General features: G+C 39.4%; 1 protein-coding gene across 1 annotated transcript in view; it reads left to right on the top strand.

Annotated features, from left to right (window-relative positions):
• The first annotated feature begins 2,237 nt into the window (after positions 1-2,237).
• Positions 2,238-18,238, top strand: part of LOC132210972 (mucin-2-like) — a 58,521-nt gene continuing 42,520 nt past the window's right edge. Inside the window, exons 1-15 of the mRNA XM_059654773.1 lie at positions 2,238-2,349; positions 2,952-3,014; positions 7,913-7,981; positions 8,557-8,619; positions 10,819-10,878; positions 11,599-11,658; positions 12,533-12,595; positions 12,849-12,908; positions 13,626-13,685; positions 14,288-14,350; positions 14,591-14,668; positions 15,244-15,306; positions 15,562-15,621; positions 16,330-16,389; positions 16,982-17,020. Of these exons, the coding sequence (XP_059510756.1) occupies positions 2,238-2,349; positions 2,952-3,014; positions 7,913-7,981; positions 8,557-8,619; positions 10,819-10,878; positions 11,599-11,658; positions 12,533-12,595; positions 12,849-12,908; positions 13,626-13,685; positions 14,288-14,350; positions 14,591-14,668; positions 15,244-15,306; positions 15,562-15,621; positions 16,330-16,389; positions 16,982-17,020 (973 nt within the window). The remainder of the gene's footprint in view (positions 2,350-2,951; positions 3,015-7,912; positions 7,982-8,556; positions 8,620-10,818; positions 10,879-11,598; positions 11,659-12,532; positions 12,596-12,848; positions 12,909-13,625; positions 13,686-14,287; positions 14,351-14,590; positions 14,669-15,243; positions 15,307-15,561; positions 15,622-16,329; positions 16,390-16,981; positions 17,021-18,238) is intronic.

The raw sequence follows: 18,238 nt of genomic DNA, 5'->3' as shown, positions 1-18,238 counted from the left end.
TTACAAGCAGAAACGATGTCTTGGCCTACCACAGGAAATCCCATGTGACAGAGAGTTTGAGAATGACGCAAATTCTTTGTACAAGTTATGATATAGCAGGATTCCTCTGGATTGGCCATCTGTGTGCTAGTTTCTGATCTTTTTTACGCATTCTCTCTCCATTTGACCATTCCCTCCTAAATGCTTATGAATCGCACTCATTGATCATGATTCAGGTTATGCGTATGGATTGTGTTTACATTTCCTTTCCTTCAATAGAAAGCACATCAACATCAGGGACAACCACCACAGCCAGTTCTACTGCCAGCTCCACAACTGGTGAGTTGACTCCATTTTCATTAAAGGTGAGAGATCAATGTGAAGCAACAACATTAAAAACATGGATGTTGGGAAATTGCTTTGTCAATTTTGGTCCATGATCCACATTCTGCCTTCGGAATTTGTTGTGCTTTAGTCTTCAATGCAACCACACGAATTCAATTTCGTCAGATCATCAACTCTTTGATGTGGAAAGGACAACACTGGGCCACTTGGCTGATAGATCATAACAAACATTTGCCTGCACTCTCTGCTGGCTTGAAAAATACCTTTTACATTGATTGGAGGACAGGTAGTATCATCTATCAGAATGTGAGACTGTATCCTTGACTCAAAATTTTTGAGATTGATTCCTATCTGTGCAAAATGATGTGCATCTTGAGATCCTTGACAATGAAATTGTATTCATTTCCTCTTTCAAAAGTGACTCAAGAGATGGAAGTGGTCAGAGATTGATGTCTTAATTATTCACGAAACTGCATTCAGAATTATTTTTGGAACAAACATGAAACAGCAATCTGTAAATAGGGCTTCCTAAAAGTTAGTCACTGTTTTCAGAATGATTGAACTAATTGTTGAAGTGTTATCATACTCTTGAAAGGAGGATTGCTGGTCAGCTTTAGTGCCTCATCGCTAGCCAATTGCTCAAAAAAGGTTCTGTCCTACTGTTCTTAACTTCAAAGTGGCATACACTATTTGAGTAATTTGGGCCATATGCCATGGTTACTTAGCTGCAGTAAGAATTTTCAAAGCAGCTGGTAAACTTTGTGTGTTTGTGCACGATCTAGAGGTCTGGCGGTGCTGCTTGAGGAGGAATAAGCAGCACAAATTAAAAAGGAATAAACTGACTAGAAGTTCATTTGTTTTCTTTTAGAAGAAACAACTTCAACATTAGTATCCACCACTACAGCACCGTCTACTTCCAGTTCCACATCTGGTGAGTGAAGACTTAGTTTGTTGAACATTAAGTATCATTTGAACAGAATCACTGCCCACAGCATTCGTTCAAATTTTGGACAACTGCTACATTTCAATTATCTCTATTTTAGTATGTATTTCACACATATACTTACTGATTTCTATAAGATATCCAGCCAGAATACTTACCTTATTTCATTCTGAAAAAATGATGTATATGAGTTTGGAAATGAATCAAAGTGTTGTGAACTTCAATTTCTCTCATATTTCAGAACAAACCTCCACAACAGTCTCAGCAACAACTCCTGGCTCAACCACTGGCTCCACAACTGGTGAGTACCGATGATGTCTGTAAGAATTGCAAGGCCTTAGATACCAGTGAAGTGATGGAATCTTCACCTCCTGTTTGGTAAAAGGCTGTTCCCATGGTCTTCCAGCATCTTATTCTATTCCTACAAGAGGAGAGAGCTTTGAGCACAAAAATTCAATATATTTCCACAATAACAAAAGGATTCTGGTGCAGGCATTTTTCATCCGTCCCATTGAAAATATTCAGACTCGCCAAACATTTAATATTGATGCCGTTGCCCTTCTACTCCTCTTAGCCTGACACATTTTTTCTGTTTAAAGAAACATCTAACGCAGTTTGATGCCTGGCATCAAATTGGTTGTGTCACACATTTAGCTTACAACGCCCAGTGGCAAACAACGTCATCCTGTTCAAATGTGTTTCCTCACCTCACACTTGACACTTTGAAACTCACATTAAATTGTGTGCGACTACCCTTGATGCTATTGCAAGCAGAAATAAAGTCTTGACCTACCACTGGAACACTCGTGTGATGGAGAGCAGGTTAATGACACAGATGGTTGACACAATTTATGATATGGTAGGATGCATTTTGATTGGCTATCTGTGGGATAGGCTCTGATCTTTTTTACACATTCTCTCATCCTTTTTGCACTCCCTCCTAAGTGCTGTTGAATCTTTCTCATTGGTCATGATTCAGTTTACGTGTCGAGATTGTGATTACATTTCCTTTTCTTCAGCAGAAACCACATCAACATCAGGGACGACCACCACAGCCAGTTCTACTGCCAGCTCCACAACTGGTGAGTTCAGTCCTTTCTCAGTAAACATGAAGATTCAATTTGAAGCAAGAATCTAAAAAGTCTCTGAACAGGGAAATTCCTTTGTTACTTCTGCTCCATCAACCACTGTCTTGCCTAAAGAAGATGCTGTGCTGAAAATTTCCGTCCAGCCTTGTGCATTCAACTCAGTCAGATCATCAACCCTTTGATACAGAAAGACAACACTGGGCCTGTTGGCTGATACATTGCACTACACGTTTGCCTGCGCAATCTGCTTGCTTGAAAAATACCTCTCACTTTGATTGGAAGATGAGCAGTGAGCTCCCTCAGGGTGCCAAACAGTCTTGACACTTGACTCAAAACTTCTGAGATTGATTATTTGAATTGCCTGGCTTTAAACAAATTTGATGGGCACAATTCCTATTCTCCAACAGTGATCACACCTCAAAAGCAATTACTTTCCTGCAGTGACCTTTGGCTCGTATCAGCTGCCAGGTCATTGTAATAATTTTCATGATACCTGTGTCCAGTGTCCGTTTCAATGACAGAATGATTGTCTTCTCTCAATCCTGCTGCATGGGGCGTTCAAAAATTACTTGATGATTCTGTTCTTTTTCCTTCAGAAGAATCAGCTACAACAACAGGGACAGGTACCACAGCTGAGACGACTGCCATTTCCACAGCTGGTGAGTGATACATGCATTCAACACAATTCACAACCTTGTTGCAAGTGGAACGGTTTCTGAATTTCAGCAGCCTCACTGAGAACACATACTACTACCGTCAGCTTGATACTTGGCACAATTCATTGTAAAAATTCTATCGGAATTCAGTTGATTGTCCCATTTCCATCATAATTCATGTCAGATTGGTTTCTGGTGATTGTTGATTAAGTATTGAATATTATTCATTTTCTTTTTCAATAGGAACATCAACAACAACAACAACAAGAACAACAACAGCGCCTACAACTACACCTGGCTCCACCAGTACCTCAACAACAGGTATGTGATGGTTTCCATGAGCCGTAAGACCAATGACTTTGATATAAACGTCATCTTTAGCTTCTTGACAATGAAACTGTGTTGATTTGCTCTTCGAAAACTGAATAAAATCATTGAAGTGGACAGGTATTGATGTCCTAATTATTCGCCAAACCTGATTAAGAAATATTTCAGACACAAACATGAAATAGAAAACTTTTTTATATAAGAGTGTCTGTGAAGTCAGTCTCTGTAATATAAATGTTTCCACTCGCATTGGTATCACTATGAAGTATCATCATGTTGTTGAAAGAAGGTATGCTGGTGAGATTCAGTGCTATAAAGCCATTTGATGCCTCAAACAAGGCACTGTCTTAGTATATGTAACATGGATAATTGGGTTCATTTATTTGGAATGATCGTTACTTCTCATTGTGACATAAACCATGTTTTATCAGCTGTGGTCACAATTTTCAAACTGGCTCGTCATCTTTCGCTTTGTTTGTACACCATCTGGAGGGGCTGTTTCAAGAGGAACAACCAATCCAGCATCAAAAAAGAATATACTGACTGGAAGTTCATTTGTTTATCTTTTAGAAGAAACCACTTCAACAAGAGTATCCGCCACTACAGCACCGTCTACTTCCAGTTCCATCACTGGTGAGTGAAGACTTCAGTTACTAAACATGAACTGACCCTTGAACAGAATCACTTCTTTGCTCATTTATGGTTCAATTGTTTGACAATTTATATTTGTCACTTTTCTCTTTTTCTGTGGTGGTTTGGACATTAACATTTATTTATTTCCACCATGTATCTGGGAGAAATACTTACCTCCTCTCATTCTGAAACGTAGCATAAAATCTTTTGGAAATGACAAAGTGTTGTGAACTTCAATTTCTCTCATATTTCAGAACAAACCTCCACAACAGTCTCAGCAACAACTCCTGGCTCAACCACTGGCTCCACAACTGGTGAGTACCGATGATGCCTGTAAGAATTGCAAGGCCTTAGATTCCATTGAATTGATACAATCTTCACCTCCTGTTCGGTCAAAGGCTGTTCCCATGGTCTTCCAGCATCTTATTCTATTCCTACAAGAGGAGAGAGCTTTGAGCACAAAAAGTCAATATATTTCCACAATATCAAAAGGAATCTCGTGCAGGCATTTTTCATCCGTCCCATTGAAAATATTCAGCCTCTCCAAACATTTAATATTAATGCCAATGCCCTGCTATTCCACTTAGCCTCGCACATTGTTTCTAATCAAAGAAACGTCTGATGCAGATTGATGCCTGGCATCAATTGGTTGTGTCACACAGTTAGGTTACAATGCCCAGTGGCAAACTCTGTCATTCTGTCCAAATGTGTTTCCTCACCTCACACTTGACACTTTGCAACTCACACTAATTTGTGTGCGACTGCCCTAGATGCTATTACAAGTAGAAATACAGTCTTGACCTACCATTGGAACACTCGTGTGATAGAGAGCAGATTAATGACACAGATGCTTGGTACAATTTATGATATGGTTGGTTGCTTTTGGATTGGCCATTTGTAGGATAGGTTCTGATCTTTTTTCCACATTCTCTCATCCTTTTGCATGTCCCCCTAAGTGCTGTGAAATCTTTCTCATTGGTCATGAATCAGGTTGTGTCTAGATTGTGTTTACATTTCCTTTTCTACAATAGAAACCACATCACCATCAGGGACGACCACAACAGCCAGTTCTACTGCCAGCTCCACAACTGGTGAGTTTAGTCCTTTTTCATTTAACGTGAGAAATCAATTTGAAGCAACAATATTAAAAACATTGGTGTAGGGAAACTTCTTTGTCAGTTTTGGTATGTGATCCACACCCTGCCTTCAGAACGTCTTGTGCTTAAGTCTTCAATGGAGCCTCGTGATTTCAATTTAGTCAGTTCATCAACTCTTTGATGTGGAAAGGACAACACTCTGCCTGTTGCCTGATAGAACGCATTGGACATTTCCCTGCACACTCTGCTGGCTTGAAAAATACATTTCACATTGATTGGAAGATGAGTAGTGTCATCTGTCAGAATGTGAGGGTTTATGCTTGACTCAAAATATCTGAGAGAGATTTCTGGCTGTGCAAAAATGAGATCCTTGACAATGACTTAATGTTTGCCAAACCTCATTCAGAATTATTTCAGGAACAAACATGAAACAGGCATTGCTTATCAGTATCCTTGAAGTCAATCTCTGTGTTCTTAATGATTCCACTCATAGTTGAAGAATTATCATATTCTTGAAAGAAGCTCTGATGGGGAGTTTCAGTGCCTCAAAGCTAGTCAATCACTGAAAGAAAGGACTGTCTTACTGTTCCTTACACAAACGTGGCATCCACCATCTATTTTATTCTGGGCACGTGCCATGCTTTCTCGGCTGCAGTAAGAATTTTCAAACCGGTTGGTCTTTATCGGTTGGTTTGTGCATGACCTGAGGGTGCTGCTTGAGGTGGAATAAGCAGCCTCAAATCAAAAAGGAATATACTGACTCGAAGTTCATTTGTTTTCTTTTAGAAGAAACAACTTCAACATTAGTATTCACCACTACAGCACCATCGACTTCCAGTTCCACATCTGGTGAGTGAAGACTTAGTTTGTTGAACATTAAGTATCATTTGAACAGAATCACTGCCCACAGCATTCGTTCAAATTTTGGACAACTGCTATCTTTCACTTATCTCTATTTCAGTGTGTATTTCACACATATAGTTACTGATTGCTATAATGTATCCAACCAGAATGCTTCCCTTATTTCATTCCGAAAAAATGACATATATTAGTTTGGAATTGAATCATAGTGTTGTGAACTTCAATTTCTCTCATATTTCAGAACAAACCTCCACAACAGTCTCAGCAACAACTCCTGGCTCAACCACTGGCTCCACAACTGGTGAGTACCGATGATGTCTGTAAGAATTGCAAGGCCTTAGATACCAGTGAAGTGATGGAATCTTCACCTCCTGTTTGGTAAAAGGCTGTTCCCATGGTCTTCCAGCATCTTATTCTATTTCACAAGAGATGAGAGCTTTGAGCACAAAAATTCAATATATTTCCACAATAACAAAAGGATTCTGGTGCAGGCATTTTTCATCCGTCCCATTGAAAATATTCAGACTCTCCAAACATTTAATATTGATGCCGTTGCCCTTCTACTCCTCTTAGCCTGACACATTTTTTCTGTTTAAAGAAACATCTAACGCAGATTGATGCCTGGCATCAAATTGGTTGTGTCACACATTTAGCTTACAACGCCCAGTGGCAAACAACGTCATCCTGTTCAAATGTGTTTCCTCACCTCACACTTGACACTTTGAAACTCACATTAAATTGTGTGTGACTACCCTTGATGCTATTGCAAGCAGAAATAAAGTCTTGACCTACCACTGGAACACTCGTGTGATGGAGAGCAGGTTAATGACACAGATGGTTGACACAATTTATGATATGGTAGGATGCATTTTGATTGGCTATCTGTGGGTTCGGCTCTGATCTTTTTTACACATTCTCTCATCCTTTGTGCACTCCCTCCTAAGTGCTGTTGAATCTTTCTCATTGGTCATGATTCAGTTTATGTGTCGAGATTGTGATTACATTTCCTTTTCTTCAATAGAAACCACATCAACATCAGGGACGACCACCACAGCCAGTTCTACTGCCAGCTCCACAACTGGTGAGTTCAGTCCTTTCTCAGTAAACATGAAGATTCAATTTGAAGCAAGAACCTAAAAAGTCTCTGAACAGGGAAATTCCTTTGTTACTTCTGGTCCATCAACCACTGTCTTGCCTAAAGAAGATGCTGTGCTGAAGATTTCCGTCCAGCCTTGTGCATTCAACTCAGTCAGATCATCAACCCTTTGATACAGAAAGACAACACTGGGCCTGCTGGCTGATACATTGCATTACACGTTTGCCTGCGCAATCTGCTTGCTTGAAAAATACCTCTCACTTTGATTGGAAGATGAGCAGTGAGCTCCCTCAGGGTGCCAAACAGTCTTGACACTTGACTCAAAACTTCTGAGATTGATTATTTGAATTGCCTGGCTTTAAACAAATTTGATGGGCACAATTCCTATTCTCCAACAGTGATCACACCTCAAAAGCAATTACCTTCCTGCAGTGACCTTTGGCTCCTATCAGCTGCCAGGTCATTGTAATAATTTTCATGATACCTGTGTCCACTGTCCGTTTCAATGACAGAATGATTGTCTTCTCTCAATCCTGTCGCATGGGCCGTTCAAAAATTACTTGATGATTCTGTTCTTTTTCCTTCAGAAGAATCAGCTACAACAACAGGGACAGGCACCACAGCTGAGACAACTGCCATTTCCACAGCTGGTGAGTGATACATGCATTCAACACAATTCGCAACCTTGTTGCAAGTGGAACGGTTTCTGAATTTCAGCAGCCTCACTGAGAACACATACTACTACCGTCAGCTTGATACTTGGCACAATTCATTGTAAAATTTCTATCGGAATTCAGTTGATTGTCCCATTTCCATCATAATTCATGTCAGATTTGTTTCTGGTGAATGTTGATTAAGTATTGAATATTATTCATTTTCTTTTTCAGTAAGAACATCAACAAGAACAACAACAGCGCCTACAACTACACCTGGCTCCACCAGTACCTCAACAACAGGTATGTGATGGTTTCCATGAGCCGTAAGACCAATGACTTTGATATAAACGTCATCTTTAGCTCCTTGACAATGAAACTGTGTTGATGTGCTCTTCAAAAACTGAATAAAATCATTGACGTGGACAGGTATTGATGTCCTAATTATTCGCCAAACCTGATTAAGAAATATTTCAGACACAAACATGAAATAGAAAGCTTTTTTATATAAGAGCGTCTGTGAAGTCAGTCTCTGTAATATAAATGTTTCCACTCGCATTGGTATCACTATGAATATCATCATGTTGTTGAAAGAAGGTATGCTGGTGAGATTCAGTGCTTTAAAGCCATTTGATGCCTCAAACAAGGCACTGTCTTAGTATATGTAACATGGATAATTGGGTTCATTTATTTGGAATGATCGTTACTTCTCATTGTGACATAAACCATGTTTTATCAGCTGTGGTCACAATTTTCAAACTGGCTCGTCATCTTTCGCTTTGTTTGTACACCATCTGGAGGGGCTGTTTCAAGAGGAAAAACCAACCCAGCATCAAAAAAGAATATACTGACTGGAAGTTCATTTGTTTATCTTTTAGAAGAAACCACTTCAACAACAGTATCCGCCACTACAGCACCGTCTACTTCCAGTTCCATAACTGGTGAGTGAAGACTTCAGTTACTAAACATGAAGTGACCCTTGAACAGAATCACTTCTTTGCTCATTTATGGTTCAATTGTTTGACAATTTATATTTGTCACTTTTCTCTTTTTCTGTGGTGGTTTGGACATTAACATTTATTTATTTCCACCATGTATCTGGGAGAAATACTTACCTCCTCTCATTCTGAAACGTAGCATATAATCTTTTGGAAATGACAAAGTGTTGTGAACTTCAATTTCTCTCATATTTCAGAACAAACCTCCACAACAGTCTCAGCAACAACTCCTGGCTCAACCAGTGGCTCCACAACTGGTGAGTACCGATGATGCCTGTAAGCATTGCAAGGCCTTAGATTCCATTGAATTGATGGAATCTTCACCTCCTGTTCGGTCAAAGGCTGTTCCCATGGTCTTCCAGCATCTCATTCTATTCCTACAAGAGGAGAGAGCTTTGAGCACAAAAAGTCAATATATTTCCACAATATCAAAAGGAATCTCGTGCAGGCATTTTTCATCCGTCCCATTGAAAATATTCAGCCTCTCCAAACATTTAATATTAATGCCAATGCCCTGCTATTCCACTTAGCCTCGCACATTGTTTCTAATCAAAGAAACGTCTAATGCAGATTGATGCCTGGCATCAATTGGTTGTGTCACACAGTTAGGTTACAATGCCCAGTGGCAAACTCTGTCATTCTGTCCAAATGTGTTTCCTCACCTCACACTTGACACTTTGCAACTCACACTAATTTGTGTGCGACTGCCCTAGATGCTATTACAAGCAGAAATACAGTCTTGACCTACCATTGGAACACTCGTGTGATAGAGAGCAGATTAATGACACAGATGCTTGATACAATTTATGATATGGTAGGTTGCTTTTGGATTGGCCATTTGTAGGATAGGTTCTGATCTTTTTTCCACATTCTCTCATCCTTTTGCATGTCCCCCTAAGTGCTGTGAAATCTTTCTCATTGGTCATGAATCAGGTTGTGTCTAGATTGTGTTTACATTTCCTTTTCTACAATAGAAACCACATCACCATCAGGGACGACCACAACAGCCAGTTCTACTGCCAGCTCCACAACTGGTGAGTTTAGTCCTTTTTCATTAAACGTGAGAAGTCAATTTGAAGCAACAATATTAAAAACATTGGTGTAGGGAAACTTCTTTGTCAGTTTTGGTATGTGATCCACACCCTGCCTTCAGAACGTCTTGTGCTTAAATCTTCAATGGAGCCTCGTGATTTCAATTTAGTCAGTTCATCAACTCTTTGATGTGGAAAGGACAACACTCTGCCTGTTGCCTGATAGAACGCATTGGACATTTCCCTGCACACTCTGCTGGCTTGAAAAATACATTTCACATTGATTGGAAGATGAGTAGTGTCATCTGTCAGAATGTGAGGCTTTATGCTTGACGCAAAATATCTGAGAGAGATTTCTGGCTGTGCAAAAATGAGATCCTTGACAATGACTTAATGTTTGCCAAACCTCATTCAGAATTATTTCAGGAACAAACATGAAACAGGCATTGCTTATCAGTACCCTTGAAGTCAGTCTCTGTGTTCTTAATGATTCCACTCATAGTTGAAGAATTATCATATTCTTGAAAGAAGCTCTGATGGGGAGTTTCAGTGCCTCAAAGCTAGTCAATCACTGAAAGAAAGGACTGTCTTACTGTTCCTTACACGAACGTGGCATCCACCATCTATTTTATTCTGGGCACGTGCCATGCTTTCTCGGCTGCAGTAAGAATTTTCAAACCGGTTGGTCTTTATCGGTTGGTTTGTGCACGAACTGAGGGTGCTGCTTGAGGTGGAATAAGCAGCCTCAAATCAAATAGGAATATACTGACTCGAAGTTCATTTGTTTTCTTTTAGAAGAAACAACTTCAACATTAGTATTCACCACTACAGCACCATCGACTTCCAGTTCCACATCTGGTGAGTGAAGACTTAGTTTGTTGAACATTAAGTATCATTTGAACAGAATCACTGCCCACAGCATTCGTTCAAATTGTGGACAACTGCTATCTTTCACTTATCTCTATTTCAGTGTGTATTTCACACATATAGTTACTGATTGCTGTAATGTATCCAACCAGAATGCTTCCCTTATTTCATGCCGAAAAAATGATATGTATTAGTTTGGAATTGAATCATAGTGTTGTGAACTTCAATTTCTCTCATATTTCAGAACAAACCTCCACAACAGTCTCAGCAACAACTCCTGGCTCAACCACTGGCTCCACAACTGGTGAGTACCGATGATGTCTGTAAGAATTGCAAGGCCTTAGATACCAGTGAATTGATGGAATCTTCACCTCCTGTTCGGTAAAAGGCTGTTCCCATGGTCTTCCAGTATCTTATTCTATTTCTGCAACAGTAGAATATTTTGAGCTTAAAAGATCATGGACTTTTATAGAATGACAGAACGATTCTTCTGCAGACATTTGCGAATCTTTCCACTGAATCTATTCAGCCTCTACTAACATTTAACATTGAGACCGTTGCCCTGCTACTCCACTTAGCCTCGCACATTGTTTCTATGCACAGAAACGTCTGTTGTAATTCGATCACTGCCATCAAGTTGCTTGTTCCACACATTGAGGTTACAACTCCAAGTGGCGACCTGTCATTATGTTCAAATATTTTTCTGCACCTCGCACTTGACATTTTGCAACTCACATTAATCTGTGTCTGACTGCCCTTGATGATTTTACAAGCAGAAACGATGTCTTGGCCTACCACAGGAAATCCCATGTGACAGAGAGTTTGAGAATGTCGCAAATTCTTTGTACAAGTTATGATATAGCAGGATTCCTCTGGATTGGCCATCTGTGTGCTAGTTTCTGATCTTTTTTACGCATTCTCTCTCCATTTGACCATTCCCTCCTAAATGCTTATGAATCGCACTCATTGATCATGATTCAGGTTATGCGTATGGATTGTGTTTACATTTCCTTTCCTTCAATAGAAAGCACATCAACATCAGGGACAACCACCACAGCCAGTTCTACTGCCAGCTCCACAACTGGTGAGTTGACTCCATTTTCATTAAAGGTGAGAGATCAATGTGAAGCAACAACATTAAAAACATGGATGTAGGGAAATTGCTTTGTCAATTTTGGTCTATGATCCACATTCTGCCTTCGGAATTTGTTGTGCTTTAGTCTTCAATGCAACCACATGAATTCAATTTCGTCAGATCATCAACTCTTTGATGTGGAAAGGACAACACTGGGCCACTTCGCTGATAGATCATAACAAACATTTGCCTGCACTCTCTGCTGGCTTGAAAAATACCTTTTACATTGATTGGAGGACAGTTAGTATCATCTATCAGAATGTGAGACTGTATCCTTGACTCAAAATTTTTGAGATTGATTCCTATCTGTGCAAAATGATGTGCATCTTGAGATCCTTGACAATGAAATTGTGTTCATTTGCTCTTTCAAAAGTGACTCAAGAGATGGAAGTGGTCAGAGACTGATGTCTTAATTATTCACGAAACTGCATTCAGAATTATTTTTGGAACAAACATGAAACAGCAATCTGTAAATAGGGCTTCCTAAAAGTTAATCACTGTTTTCAGAATGATTGAACTAATTGTTGAAGTGTTATCATACTCTTGAAAGGAGGATTGCTGGTCAGCTTTAGTGCCTCATCGCTAGCCAATTGCTCAAAAAAGGTTCTGTCCTACTGTTCTTAACTTCAAAGTGGCATACACTATTTGAGTAATTTGGGCCATATGCCATGGTTACTTAGCTGCAGTAAGAATTTTCAAAGCAGCTGGTAAACTTTGCGTGTTTGTGCACGATCTAGAGGTCTGGCGGTGCTGCTTGAGGAGGAATAAGCAGCACAAATTAAAAAGGAATAAACTGACTAGAAGTTCATTTGTTTTCTTTTAGAAGAAACAACTTCAACATTAGTATCCACCACTACAGCACCGTCTACTTCCAGTTCCACATCTGGTGAGTGAAGACTTAGTTTGTTGAACATTAAGTATCATTTGAACAGAATCACTGCCCACAGCATTCGTTCAAATTTTGGACAACTGCTACATTTCAATTATCTCTATTTCAGTATGTATTTCACACATATACTTACTGATTTCTATAAGATATCCAGCCAGAATACTTACCTTATTTCATTCTGAAAAAATGATGTATATGAGTTTGGAAATGAATCAAAGTGTTGTGATCTTCAATTTCTCTCATATTTCAGAACAAACCTCCACAACAGTCTCAGCAACAACTCCTGGCTCAACCACTGGCTCCACAACTGGTGAGTACCGATGATGTCTGTAAGAATTGCAAGGCCTTAGATACCAGTGAAGTGATGGAATCTTCACCTCCTGTTTGGTAAAAGGCTGTTCCCATGGTCTTCCAGCATCTTATTCTATTCCTACAAGAGCAGAGAGCTTTGAGCACAAAAAGTCAATATATTTCCACAATAACAAAAGGATTCTGGTGCAGGCATTTTTCATCCGTCCCATTGAAAATATTCAGACTCTCCAAACATTTAATATTGATGCCGTTGCCCTTCTACTCCTCTTAGCCTGGCACATTGTTTCTGTTTTAAGAAACATCTAATGCAGATTGATGCCTGGCATCAAATTGGTTGTGTCACACATTTAGCTTACATTTTGCCCAGTGGCAAACAACGTCATCCTGTTCAAATGTGTTTCCTCACCTCACACTTGATACTTTGAAACTCACATTAAATTGTGTGCGACTACCCTTGATGCTATTGCCAGCAGAAATAAAGTCTTGACCTACCACTGGAACACTCGTGTGATGGAGAGCAGGTTAAAGATGGTTGATACAATTTATCATATGGTAGGATGCAGTTTGATTGGCTATCTGTGGGATAGTCTCTGATCTTTTTTACACATTCTCTCATCCTTTTTGCACTCCCTCCTAAGTGCTGTTGAATCTTTCTCATTGGTCATGATTCAGTTTATATGTCGAGATTGTGATTACATTTCCTTTTCTTCGATAGAAACCACATCAACATCAGGGACGACCACCACAGCCAGTTCTACTGCCAGCTCCACAACTGGTGAGTTCAGTCCTTTCTCAGTAAACATGAAGATTCAATTTGAAGCAAGAACCTAAAAAATCTCTGAACAGGGAAATTCCTTTGTTACTTCTGGTCCATCAACCACTTTCTTGCCTCAAGAAGATGTTGTGCTGAAGATTTCTGTCCAGACTTGTGCATTCAGCTCAGTCAGATCATCAAGCCTTTGATACAGAAAGACAACACTGGGCCTGTTGGCTGATACATTGCATTACACGTTTGCCTGCACAATCTGCTTGCTTGAAAAATACCTCTCACTTTGATTGGAAGATGAGCAGTGAGCTCCCTCAGGGTGCCAAACAGTCTTGACACTTGACTCACAATTTCCGAGATTGATTATTTGAACGGTCTGACTTTAAAAAGTTTTGATGGACACAATTCCTATTCTCCAACAGTAACCACACTGCAAAAACAATTCCCGTCCTACGATGTCCTTTGGCTCCTATCAGCTGCCAGGTCATTGTAATAATTTTCATGATACCTGTTTCCACTCTCCGTTTCAATGACAGAATGATTGTCTCCTCTCAATCCTGCCACACGTGCCATTCAAATGTTTCTAGTTGGTTCTGTTCTTTATTCTTCAGAAGAATTAGCTACAACAACAGGGGCAGGTACCACAGCTGAGACAACTGCCATTTCCACAGCTGGTGAGTGATACATGCATTCAACACAATTCACAACCTTGTTGCAAGTGGAACGGTTTCTGAATTTCAGCAGCCTCACTGAGAACACATACTACTACCGTCAGCTTGATACTTGGCACAATTCATTGTAAAATTTCTATCGGAATTCAGTTGATTGTCCCATTTCCATCATAATTCATGTCAGATTGGTTTCTGGTGAATGTTGATTAAGTATTGAATATTATTCATTTTCTTTTTCAATAGGAACATCAACAACAACAACAACAAGAACAACAACAGCGCCTACAACTACACCTGGCTCCACCAGTACCTCAACAACAGGTATGTGATGGTTTCCATGAGCCGTAAGACCAATGACTTTGATATAAACATCATCTTTAGCTTCTTGACAATGAAACTGTGTTGATTTGCTCTTCGAAAACTGAATAAAATCATTGACGTGGACAGGTATTGATGTCCTAATTATTCGCCAAACCTGATTAAGAAATATTTCAGACACAAACATGAAATAGAAAGCTTTTTATCTAAGAGCGTCTGTGAAGTTAGTCTCTGTAATATTAATGTTTCCACTCGCAGTGGTATCCCAATGAAGTATCATCATGTTGTTGAAAGAAGGTATGCTGGTGAGATTCAGTGCTTAAAAGCCATTTGATGCCTCAAACAAGGCACTGTCTTAGTATATGTAACATGGATAATTGGGTTCATTTATTTGGAATGATCGTTACTTCTCATTGTGGAATAAACCATGTTTTATCAGCTGTAGTCACAATTTTCAAACTGGCTCGTCATCTTTTACTTTTTTTGTGCACCATCTGGAGGGGCTGTTTCAAGAAGAACAACCAAATCAACATCAAAAAAGAATATACTGACTGGAAGTTCATTTGTTTATCTTTTAGAAGAAACCACTTCAACAACAGTCTCCGCCACTACAGCACCGTCTACTTCCAGTTCCATCACTGGTGAGTGAAGCCTTAGGTTACTGAACATAAACTATCCCTTGAACAGAATCACGTCTTTGTTCATATCTGGTTCAATTGGTTGTCAATTTATATATGTCACTTTTCTCTTTTTCTGTGATGAATTTGACATAAACATTTATTTTTTTCCACCATGTATCTGGGAGTAATACTTCCCTCCTCTCATTCTGAAAAATATCATAGATTCTTTTGGAAATGTACAAAGTGTTGTGAACTTCAATTTCTCTCATATTTCAGAACAAACCTCCACAACAGTCTCAGCAACAACTCCTGGCTCAACCACTGGCTCCACAACTGGTGAGTACCGATGATGCCTGTAAGAATTGCAAGGCCTTAGATACCAGTGAATTGATGGAATCTTCACCTCCTGTTCGGTAAAAGGCTGTTCCCATGGTCTTCCAGCATCTTATTCTATTCCTACAAGAGGAGGGAGCTTTTACCATAAAAAGTCAATATATTTCCACATGACAAAAGGTTTCTGGTGCAGGCATTTGTCATTTGTCCCGTTGAAACTATTCAGCCTCTCCAAACATTTAATATTAATGCCATTGCCCTGCTACTCCACTGAGCCTCGCACATTGTTTCTCATGAAAGAAACATCTAATGCAGATTGATGCCTGGCATCAAATTGGTTGCATCACACATTGAGGTTATGTCCTCCACTAGCAAACTGTCATTATGTTCAAATGTGTTTCCTCACTACTCACTTGACACTTTACAACTCACATTAATCTGTGTGCGACTATCCTTGATGCATTTGAAGCAGAAATAGAGCCTTGACCTACCACTAGAGCATTCATGTGATGGAGAGTAGGAGTATGACACAGATGCTTGATACATGTTATGATATGGCTGGAACCTTCCTGATTGGCCGTCTGTTGGATAGGTTCTGATCTTTTTTACACATTCTCTCACCAGTTTTGCATTATCTGGCAAGTGCTGTTGAGTCTTTCTTGATTCAGATTTTTTTAATGTCTTGTGATTACATTTCTTTTTCTTCAATAGCAACCACATCATCATCAGGTTCAACCACCACAGCCAGTTCTACTGCCAGCTCCACAACTGGTGAGTTCAGTCCTTTGTCAGTAAACATGAAGATTCAATTTGAAGCAAGAACCTAAAAAAAATCTGCAAAGTGAAATTCCTTTGTCACTTTTGATCCGTGATCCACATTCTTGTCTTAAGAAATTGTTGTTGTGCTGAAGATTTCAGTCTAGCCTCCTGCATTCATATCAGTATGATCATCATCTTTTCGATATAGAAAAGCAACATGGGCCTGTTGGCTGACACATTGCGTTGAATGTTTGCCTGCACTCTCTGATTGCTTGAAAAATACATTGATTGTAAGATGAGTAGATAGCTCCCTGAGGGTGGCAAATAGTCTTTACAATTGACTCAGACTTTCTGAGATTGATTTTCTGACTGTTATGACTGTGTAAAATTTGATGAGCACAAACCCTGTTCTCCAACAGTGACCACACCTCAAAAACAATTACTTTCCTACAATGGCCTTTGGTTCATATGAGCTGCCAGGCTATTATAATACGTTTCATGTTATCTGTTGCTACTGTCTGTTTCAATGATGGAATGATTGTCTTCTCTCAATCATGCTGCATGTGGCATTGTATATTAGTTAATTCGTTTCTTTGTCCTTTAGAAGAATCAACTACAACAACAGGGCCAGGAACCACAACTGGTGAGTGATACTTGCATTCAATACAATTCACAATATTGTCGCAAGTGGAATAGTTTCTGAATTTCAAAAGCCTCAGTGAGAACACATCCTACTCCCATCAGCTTGGTATTTGGCACAATTTATCATCAAAACTCTGTTGTTATCCACATTTTTGTCCTAGTTTCATTACAATTCACGTCAGATTGCTCTATGGTGAATGGCGAGATAGTTTTGAATATTATTCATGTCCTTTTTCAATAGTAACATCAAAGCAACACCAGTCCCTACAACTACACTTGGCTACACCAGTACTTCAACAGCACGTTGAGTGATGGATGCCATTTGTTGTAATAGCAAAGCCTTTGACATAAAGATCACCTTGAGCTTCATGACAATGAAATTGTGTTGATTTTCTCTGACAAGTACTGAGTCAAGACATGGTAGAGGGCAGTGATTGATGTCTTAATTATTCACCAAATGTTGATCAGCAGTTTTTCCATAAACAAATATGAAACAGGAATAACAAGGTGTCGAGCTGTATGAACACAGCAGGTCAAGTAGCATCTTAGTAGCTTTCCTGCTCCTCCGATGCTGCTTGGCCTGCTGTGTTCATCCACCTCTACACCTTGCTTTCGAGGATTCTCCAGCATCTGCAGTTCCTATTATCTATGAAACAGGGATCTCCTTTATATGACCATCCTTGAGGTCAGACTCTACATTCCTACTGAATGCAGCAAGCTTCAAATAAGTGATGAAATGATTCCATGAAATTTTCTTGTAAGTCTAAGAATGCCATAGCATTGTTTCAGTCTACACCACTAATCTGTATGTTTGTAATGAGCTGCACTGAAGTTTAGGCTTTCATGAGAAACACCAGTCATTGAATAACTGAATATATGGACTCTGGGTATCCTAGTATTTTGTTGCATCCAGATTTCATTGGATGTTTTTATTGAGAGGTAAAACGCTGTCCTCTTGTCTAAAAGTCCATTTGGCTTTTGACAAACAGTTGTCTTTAAAGTGTCATCATATTCTTTAAAGAAGGTATGACACACAAAGCAACAGAAAGAAGGCACTGTCTTATAGTTCTTAACTTGGAAAATCGTGGTTGTTTTTGGAATGCTTATTACTTCTGGTTGTGGAATTTACCACCAATTTCTTTCTGGACACATGCCTTTTTTTATCCGATGTGGTCAGAATTTTCAAACACGTTGGTCATCTTTAATTTTGTTGTGTACA

The sequence above is a fragment of the Stegostoma tigrinum genome, chromosome 25 (genome assembly GCF_030684315.1).
Source record: "Stegostoma tigrinum isolate sSteTig4 chromosome 25, sSteTig4.hap1, whole genome shotgun sequence".
Lineage (NCBI taxonomy): Eukaryota > Metazoa > Chordata > Chondrichthyes > Orectolobiformes > Stegostomatidae > Stegostoma > Stegostoma tigrinum.
The sequence above is the reverse complement of the archived record's forward strand: the minus strand, read 5'-3'. Positions and strand labels throughout refer to the sequence as shown.